This window comes from Lonchura striata, chromosome 1 (genome assembly GCF_046129695.1).
Source record: "Lonchura striata isolate bLonStr1 chromosome 1, bLonStr1.mat, whole genome shotgun sequence".
In the NCBI taxonomy this organism is placed as follows: domain Eukaryota; kingdom Metazoa; phylum Chordata; class Aves; order Passeriformes; family Estrildidae; genus Lonchura; species Lonchura striata.
Window position 1 is genome coordinate 131,731,363 of NC_134603.1, and position 9,573 is coordinate 131,740,935.

Below are 9,573 nucleotides of genomic sequence, written 5' to 3' on the forward strand. Positions count from 1 at the left end.
GGTGATGATGTCTCAAGGATTGCTAATGTAATATGAAACTCAATACAGACTGCCTATTATAATCCAAATTCTACTACAAAGACCACATGCTTTCACTATGCAATCATAAGAACCAAGAAACTGATTATAAATAAATGGTATTTGATGGCCCACAAAAAAAACTCAGTTTCTCTGGATTATTCCATGCAAATATTAATACTTCCAAAACCACCCAACACCTTCAGCTGTGACAGCTCCAAAGAAGCAATGGTGCTGGGAACTTAAACCTTCCAACACATTGCTTCTGGTTCAAAAGGAAAAACAAAAAAAAAAAAATAATGTCTAAATTACTGAATAGAATAGTTCAGCAAGAAGGAAAAAATACTATGAAGTTGCATAAAACTAGTTTATCAAGTCTACACCATTCAGTAATTCCCACAGAGAAATGGAAGATGCATCTACATTGTGTCTCTTGTTAGCTAGTCTTGAAATATGGGGTGCAAGATCAGTTTAGAAGGTATTTTACAGATTTACCTAGCAGTGAGAAAAAAAGTGCATCATGCTCTCTTTAATCTTAGACTGCTATCTCTCACTAATATCCCTGAAACAATTAAAAACAGGACATTAACAGGACTCAACCCCCCACATATCAATAAGCCTAAAATCCAACATTCAGTAACTATGCTTCTAGTAGGACTTCTAACTTGTTCATTAGAAATACCTCATTATTATACATTACTTCTGGAAATGACCTTTAAAAGCTAGAAGTTCAAACATTTTAACAGATACTATGGTTAAATATATTTTCTAAATTATATCCTTCAGAAATACAGTTTGAAATTAGCAGCTTTCAGACACAGAAACAAAATATATTTCATCAGAAAATTTCTGCTTGATTGATTCCCAGGAGTGAGCTGCACAAAAAGCAGGATATCACTAAGAGGATGTATGGTTCTAAGTACAGTCAGCTTCAAACTCAAAACAGCCAAAACTCTCAGCATTACAAAAGACAGCTAAAGCAACATGAATGGTGATAAAGATGCCACTAAATAGATTATGAGGTCAAAATCAATTATGAGGTCAAAATATGAGTTTCAACTTCTTGCAAAAAACAATATTCAGTTAAATTACTTTAATATTAGTGAACTGTGTAAAAAAAAAAAAACCTTTTATTCTTCAATGGATACACATCAGTATGTCCTAAGTATAGCTCTATATATAAAAAAATCTGGGGCTTTAAAATACTCCAGTAAGAATAACTCTATTTGTGCAACCTCACATTATGCTGAACAAAGAAAAAAAAACAGTTTCTAAACAATTATTCTGATGTGCTCTGGATGCCATTTTACCTTGCAGAAAACATGAATTTTCTGTCTACACAGGACAGAAAGGCACATCTATACAGTATATGCAATTACAGCACTCATAATATTATTGCAGTAATTACAAAATATGGTACTTGACAGCACTTGTAGAAAGTTGGCAGTGTTTACAGTGTTGATAGTGGAAATGCACTGACAAGGCAGTAGAAAAACCTAACATGCTTACAAAACACTACATGCTGACAATATTCACACAAGTACCAAACAAATGCTAGAAGGAAGGTGTCAATAAAATACAAACAAGCAGAAATCCTCCTGATTTAGCAGCTGCAATTCATACTCAGTTTGACCCATGCAGTGTTTAAGACACTACATTGTCTTAAAATGCAACAAAGTTCAGACCTCAATACCTTGTGTTGCAGAGCAGAATGAGTTAAAGGACATGAACAATAGTCATGAGTTGCTGAAGATCATACAGTGAGAGCTGTGAGAAAAAGCTGTGAGAAAGAACGGCAGGAACTGAGAAAGATACTCAGAAACTGTGTCCCCTTCCCAAAGAACAGGACAGCCTGCTGTGATAAGTAGTTGTGCAAAAAAAAAAGAAAAAAAAATATATATATATACATTATGGCCTGCTACCTACTAAATCGCACCTAGACTGAACAACTGGAAATTTTTATGCAGAAGTTAAAACAATATAAACATCTGTGCCTTTTGTCAATAAACGTCCTTGCATCATCACGCTGCTTGGCCTGTCTTTCAATCACTGCTAACCTTCATCTGAAAATCTAACCTGGTAGGTTTTCTAAATTCTACTGCAAAATATTTTAAATACTAAAAATAGGGCTACAACACTGGGGCAAAAGAATCAGAATATCCATCTGTTACTGTTTCCTTCTTTTTCTGTTTTGTTTACATATAAGAGAAAGCAAGACATCTAACAACACTCATACTTGCACACATACAGCTTGAAGAAAACCTTTTAAGACATCCATTTACTTTCAGCAACATGTGTCAAGTTAAACTTTTTGAAATGGCTGTCATGGAATAATGAAAAAGAGGAATCAGCCTAATTCACAGCAAGTAAGATAAATGTACATTTAAAGGTATTTGGATATCTGAATGCATGAAAAAACAGACTGCTGGTCATTGCAGTTCTGCCTTAAAAAGATCTGGAGGTCCTGAGGATTATGTGCTATTACATATTTAATTTATACATAATTTTTACATATTTAATTTATACATAAAGGTTTTTGATTCCCTAAGTTTCACACATATACACAAGTACAATAGTATGCTAGGAACATGCCTATGCACATGCTGTCTCATATGGCTTGGACAGAATTTTATACCACCACTAGATGGAAACCTGAATTACCTTTTAAACAGACAATTCTGTAAATGCTCCATTACTGGTTCAGCTTTGTCTGGCTGTTTTCTTATTCTCACACTGGCTGTCACTAACCTGTACTCATTAGGAAGGTGCAGGTCTCTGCTCATGGAGCAGACACTGACAAAACTTCTACAGTATCTTCAATCCTGAGAAATATGCCCCACCAGTGCTATTCAATGTAAGGAATAAACTGTTAACACTCATTAGAGATACATCCCACTTCTACAGCAATTTAAACTTCTCAATCTAAAGTTGTAACTAATAAAATTGCTATACCCTGCCAAGAAATCAGAGATTCAATTCATGCCACATTTTAAATATCCAAGGCATGTTACAAAACTATCTGAAATTTATAAATGTATTTGCACATCATGTATTTATACTTGCAGTGTACCTGAGATGACTGGCACAAGCGACTAACACTACTGTTGGATGTCACCCCTATGACTTGGGTATGATTTCCTACTGTGTCAAAACAGCTGTAAATAAAAACTTCAACTAGCAGATAAGCAGTTATCAAAACAGCCATCTGACTAGCTACATGCAATCATAGATATGATAGCATACTGATAATTGGCATAGTAATATGACAGAAGCATTGAGATTACTGATGGTACAATTTATAAAACTTTGAATTTAGAAAATACAGTATAGATATAAAACCAGTATGTGGACAGGGGGAAAAAAAATTAAAAAAAAAAGAATGATGCTGCTTTCCAGGTGAGAAGTAACAAATTCCCCTTCCTGCAACAGGTGTGCATCATGCACAAGGCAGTGGGTCTCCCAGGCTACCCCAAGTCTCACCACGTCAGAAAGCTCCCAGACTGCCTGGATTCTCTATGAAGAGGACACCAGCTCCTGCTTCTACACTCAAATCTGAAAGATCACTGAAAGGATGGAAGTGATGGCATAATATGAAAGAGTTTCATTTGCATGAAACTTCACAGCAGGGATTCACAACAAAGGTCAACCTTTGCAACTGCACATAAATAGTATTTCAGGACACTCACCAAATCATGGGTGCACCGGGCAAAATTTCATCAGAGATAGATTTCAAATCCTACAACCAAGCAGGCCACCAGGAACACCAGGTCAGAGCAGCAGTGTGATTTCCTGCAGCCATTCATGCCCAAATCCCACATGCTCTTCAGTTTATCAGCCACAACTCCCTAGCTCTCAGAAAAGTGCAAAATTCTTTCCTACCTTTTGAGAAATATAGAAGAATAGAGGAAATTGACTCCAATTTAGTTCTTACAAATTAATAACTAGTGAACACCCTAAGTGGGGGATAAGAACATAGGACTCAGTAGGAATTTACTCTTAATAAGGTTTTCATCCAGACAGCCATAAAAATCACTAAAAGCAAATTCCAATGTTTCCAGTAATGTCAAAATGAAATACTATTCTAAAATCCTATTTCACAACTTTAATAAAAGTAATAAAATGGAAAAAAAAACTAAAAACATATTTTACATCCAAAAAAAATTATTTCTTTGTCAGGTAAAGAAAACATCCCTTATATAATGTATTTCACTGAAACTGAGAGAAGAATTCAGAATGCCAGCAGCTGTTTTATACTACCTACATTATTTGCTGAAAGACAGCACAAAGGGCAACCCACACATCCCATACCCAATTTAGTCTGACTCCAGTACTGGCCACAATTTCCTCTTCTGCTCTCTTTGACTATTGGCTCCTCAAATTCTCCATCCAACATTTCAACATATTTTTGAGTGCTAGTAGATTAAAAATAAATCAAGAAGGGGAGGGAAGATTATGCTCAGAAAATTAAGAAGCAAAAAGTTCTGCAAGTATATCTGCTCATGAGCAGAAAAAGACTTATCAGAACTACAATATTCTCTGAGATACGACAGCATCCCACAATCATCCCAGCAAAGTAAATACCGCAAGTGACGCAGGCAACTGAAAATAAATTTGATGAACGACAATTACTTGTATTGCATCAAATACACTGATTCAAAAATTTAGCCATTCCTAAGAGGCTACGTGACTTCATTTGAAAGCTTGTAAAAAGATTTTCAAGGTCAAGAGTGGCCAAAGAATTTCAAAAGTAATTTATTCAATATATTAAATTGAGAAAATGTTGTGTAATTCTGCAGAATGATTCTGCTTGTCTTAGAGACAGTCCAGGCCCTCTCATCTACAGGGTCAGGCTTTTTAAAAAAAGCCAAGTACAAAATGGTCATTTTCAAAATTAATGCTTGAATGCGAAACAAATTGTTACTGAAATTATTTAGCTGAATATTGTACCTATTGCAATCTGAAATGAAGTAATCAATACTACCTTAATATTACTTATCTTATGTAAGCATTCTCATCAGCTACCATGATTTAGAAGATTGTTGAACTAATTGGCTTATCATACCTGTCAACATTAATTCAATACCATTCCAAGGTAATAATCAGTATCAATCTAATTATATCAGCAGTCTCCTGTAAACTAGTACCAATTATTTTAATTAAAATATTAAATATTTAGAAAATAGATAGGAACATATATTAATAATTTATATGCTTAATTTGAATCTACCTGAACAAGCATAATTCCTGAACAACAAAGCATACTTTCTTTGTATCCCCCTTTAATATCTCCCAGCAGGTTTCCAGACACAAAATAGCAATCTAATGCCAATGATAGGAAAATCATAATATTTATATTCTTCTACTTTTACATAAGTACATATGGATTTGGTCCTACTATTGGTCACACCCACTTAAAAACTCTTCCAAGAATATTCAGTAGATAGTTTCCCTATTCTATAAATAGGTTGGCTTAGGTTTCCTACAAAACTTCATTAGCCATCTACATGGTTGGCTCTAACATTAAATCCCTCAATTCCTGTGCATTCTAAATAAGATGAAGTCCCTTCTCATTTCCTTTACAGGAAAACAACATGAACCACTCACATACAACAGCAATACAATTTCAGAGCTTTTTACCTCCTTTTTCCTCCCTTTTATTTTTAAAGCTGATCTTAGAAACCTCCCTACAGGTTTTCCACCATGTTTCACAAGAAATAAAGGAAATTTGTTCCATTTGTGAGACACAATCACAGACTGCAAAAGACCTTTAAGGTCATGGAGTCCAACCTTTGATCAAACACAACTTTTCAAATAAAATACGGCACTGCATGCCACGTCCAGTCATCTCCTGAACACTTCCAGGGATAGTGACTCCACCACCTCCCTGGGCAGTCTTAAGAACCATTTTTGTGAAGAAATTCCTTCTGATGTCTAACCTGAACCCCCCCATGGCACAAGCTGGAGCTATGGTCACTCACCATGTCACTAGCTGCCTGGGACAAAAGGCTGACTTCCACCTAGCTACAACCTCGAATTAATATGGCCAGCTCCCTTGAATCAACATAATTTAAATAGCAATGGGGGCAGGGACATCGTTTGAGGCAACCATAATGTGATTGAAATGTCTGGCTTGTTTTCTAAACATATAGCTACCATGAATCATTTGGAGGACAAGAAAACACACCAGAGGCTATGAACTAGTATATCCAGGCACACCCAGAAGGTCTGACTACCCAAGAGAGCCTGAAGAGTTTTAGCAATAGTCAAGTAGTTTCATGTTAAAATAAGACAGCCTTGGAAATTTTCATTCAAAAAGCATTTCAGATGACTTATTAAGATTACACTTCATATTGAAATCCTCATTCAAAGTCAAGAAACATCACTGCAATTATCATATCCATAATCTTTACCCTCTGATGAATATACATCAAGATATATTACTTTAACATAAAATTAAGAACACTAATTTTCTGTAACATGAGACATCATGCCACCCTGTACCAGCTGCCCTGCCCTGCATGCAACAGAAGGCATGAGGAAAGAACATTTCCAGATGGAAGCTGACTATTGACAACACCAAAGTGCATACAGCAAGGTATATGCTTAGCCTAATGAACAAGCAAATTGGGAAGAAAAAAGCTGGAAATGCAACATGCCAAAATACTGTTATCAGAGCTGTAAGTATGCATTTTTCAAAAAAAATAAACTTAAAAGGAAATTTAAACAGCCAGTTTGTATTAATGTTGTAGTAATTTGTTGCAGTGGATTTTTTGTTTGGTTTGATTGTTTTTTGTTTCATTTAATAAAATTAGAGGCAATAAGTAGTTATGGTCCATAAACATAAAGCAGCAGCATTATCTCAGCTTCACTCGTGGCTAACTGGGTGACTCTTAGGCAAGAACCTAAGCACTCCCCAGCTGTGCTGGTATGTTCTGCAAGAACTGTCCTGGAGCTCCCACCCTATTTCAAACGGGTGTCCTGCTGCCCACAAAGGGTGCAAAGAATAAACACAAGAGAAACAAGTGGTGCAGGATACAACTGCTCACCACCTGCTGACTGATGCCCTGCCCACACCTGAGCAGTGATCAATCTCCCATGGCCAACTTCCCCCAATTTATGCATTGAACATAGTACAAGTTATATGGGATGGAATATCTGCTTGGCCAGTTTGGGTCAGCTGTCCTGGCCATTCTCCCTCCCAGCTTCTTGCGCATCTCCTCACTGGCAGAGCATGAGCATCTGAAAAACACTTGATTCAGAGTAAGCACACTTAAGAACAGCTACAACAGTGCACTACCAACATTCTTCTCATACTAAATCCAAAACTCAGAACTGAACAAGCTACTACAAAGAAAATTAACTCTATCTTAGCCAAAGCCAGGACAGAGGACTGACTCCAACATGAATTAATATCATGTAATTATAGCCCAGAGTTACCTAGTCGCAGTTTGTCCACAGTCCGCTTTCCTCAATTACCTCATTCAAGTCTTCATGGGGCTAAGAATCACAGCATATTGCAAAGCAAGTCTCACAGGCCAAAAATGTGGAAGTCTGATTTAAATTTTACACTTGAAATAAATTTTTATTGGGTAAGAAAAACACCCCAGAACAAAACAAAAATTAAAAATGAGAAGAGACACGTTAACTACATGCTAATATCTCCCAGCATCTTGTTAGAAGACAGACATATTTGCAAAGTTCTTTATATTCACACGCTCAAAACAGTTATTAAATTAGTTTCTTTTCCTTGAACATATCATAGCTAATAGCACTAAATGTCAGGTTTCAAAATTCAACTTGTTACTTGTAGTCTAAATTTTGTCACCATTTTTCCTATAATCTACCTTTAAAACAGTTCAGAACTGAGAAACATTTTCACTATTTGTATACTTCACTTTAAAAATGGCTAAAGATATTTCAATGTAAACATTTCTTTCCTTTTCTAAAACTATTTTAAGGAAGATTTTAGCACTGAAAATAGTAACCTGTAACTAGTCTCTTTAGCTCATGTTAAACCTGAAAGCACTGATGCAGAAACATTTCAGCAGTATTAAGTAAACGGCAATTGAAAATTACAATAGCATCAGGCATTTGAGAGGTTGATACAAATTTCTCTGATTTGAGGATCTGATATCAACTATTAACTGATAGTTGGCAAGAGGCAATTAAAATACACTTATTCCTATCCTCTGTAGAGAATACCAGGCAGTCTTCTCCCTGCTTATTCCTTGATGCCCCAGCCTGTTACCTTAATCCTCCAGATTTCAGCTACTGCAGGTAGAAGGGATGGGGCAGTTCTCCCCCATTACCCTTCTTCTGGTAAACTGGGAGGCAATGGATGCGACCTTTGCTAACCACCTTCCACTGCAAAGCAGAACACAATTTCCTTCCATAGACAGGAAAACAGTTTTGAGATTCAAAAGTACTACCAAGCCAGTAGTTCAAGGAGCATGAAAATTAATGGGAAGCTTGTCTATTCATCTGTCTCTTGCAGCTGTGTTCATGCTTTAACTGAAGCTCCTCCTCTCTCTACACATTTGCCTGCCATGGGGGCTTCTTGGGGACCTATTAATATGTTGATATTTACTGGGGTCCAGGCATGTGGGGAAAGCACCTCTGCCATGGGGACTTCTTGGGGACCTATTAATATGTTGATATTTACTGGGGTCCAGGCATGTGGAGAAAGCACCTTATGGGTCTCCTTCCTCTGCTGCTTGTGAAACTTGTTACAACTTCGTCACCTGGGAGCGATCTGCTTTTCTCTCTTTGGTGCAGGGGAAGGAGTATTAAGCAGAGAGCAATGTTGACAGAAGACTTGTTTCCTTAAGAAACACTGAAAAAATGTTACTCAGAAATTAAATGCAAGTTCACAGGGAAGCTATTTACACTTATATGTAGCTAATTATAATTATACAATTAGTTATGTATGTAGCTATAAATATTTATATAGATTTATATAATGCATTATTATAGATCATACAGGTAACTGTGTGTATACTTTTATTTACATGTATTCATACATAGCTAATTATATGACGGATGCCACTCTGCTACATGTACCTGCGTGTGCACAAGTATACTCACACACATTCGAGGCAAGGCACTGAGAACTATAAAAAACAACCTGCCTAGAGACATGGAGTTACAAGGCATTCTGCAGCTCTGTAAGGAGGCTGCCCTTCACGGGATCATGCCCGAGAAGAGAGACTCGGGTGGGCTGGAAAAGACCTCTGCGATCAGCGAGCCCAGCACCCGAACAGCTGCGACCGCCCGGCGCCGCTGACCTTGCCCGGCCTCCCCGCGCCCGCCGGGCCCCGCCGCTCCCGGCCGCGTCCCTGCCCCGCGGGGCGGCACTTGCCTCCCATTCGCGCAGGAAGCGCTGGGCCTCGGCGGGCCCGGCCGCCCTGTGCCTGCGGAACTCCTCCTTGACGTAGCGGTCGCCCAGGTCGCGCAGGGCGGGCGGCAGGGCGCGGTGCAGCCGCAGGATGCGGCGGTAGAGGCGCCGCGCTCCGCCCGCCATGGCGGCGCCGTGGGGCGGCCCCGGGGCCGGCCGCG

At 38.1% G+C, this 9,573-nt stretch overlaps 1 protein-coding gene across 1 annotated transcript in view; it reads right to left on the reverse strand.

The window, feature by feature from the left end:
- The window catches only part of SDHAF3 (succinate dehydrogenase complex assembly factor 3), a 28,470-nt gene extending 18,911 nt beyond the window's left edge, over nucleotides 1–9,559 (reverse strand). The window contains exon 1 of the mRNA XM_021538370.3: nucleotides 9,377–9,559. Within this exon, the coding sequence (XP_021394045.1) occupies nucleotides 9,377–9,538 (162 nt within the window). The 5' untranslated portion in view covers nucleotides 9,539–9,559. The remainder of the gene's footprint in view (nucleotides 1–9,376) is intronic.
- Between the last annotated feature and the right edge of the window lie 14 nt (nucleotides 9,560–9,573).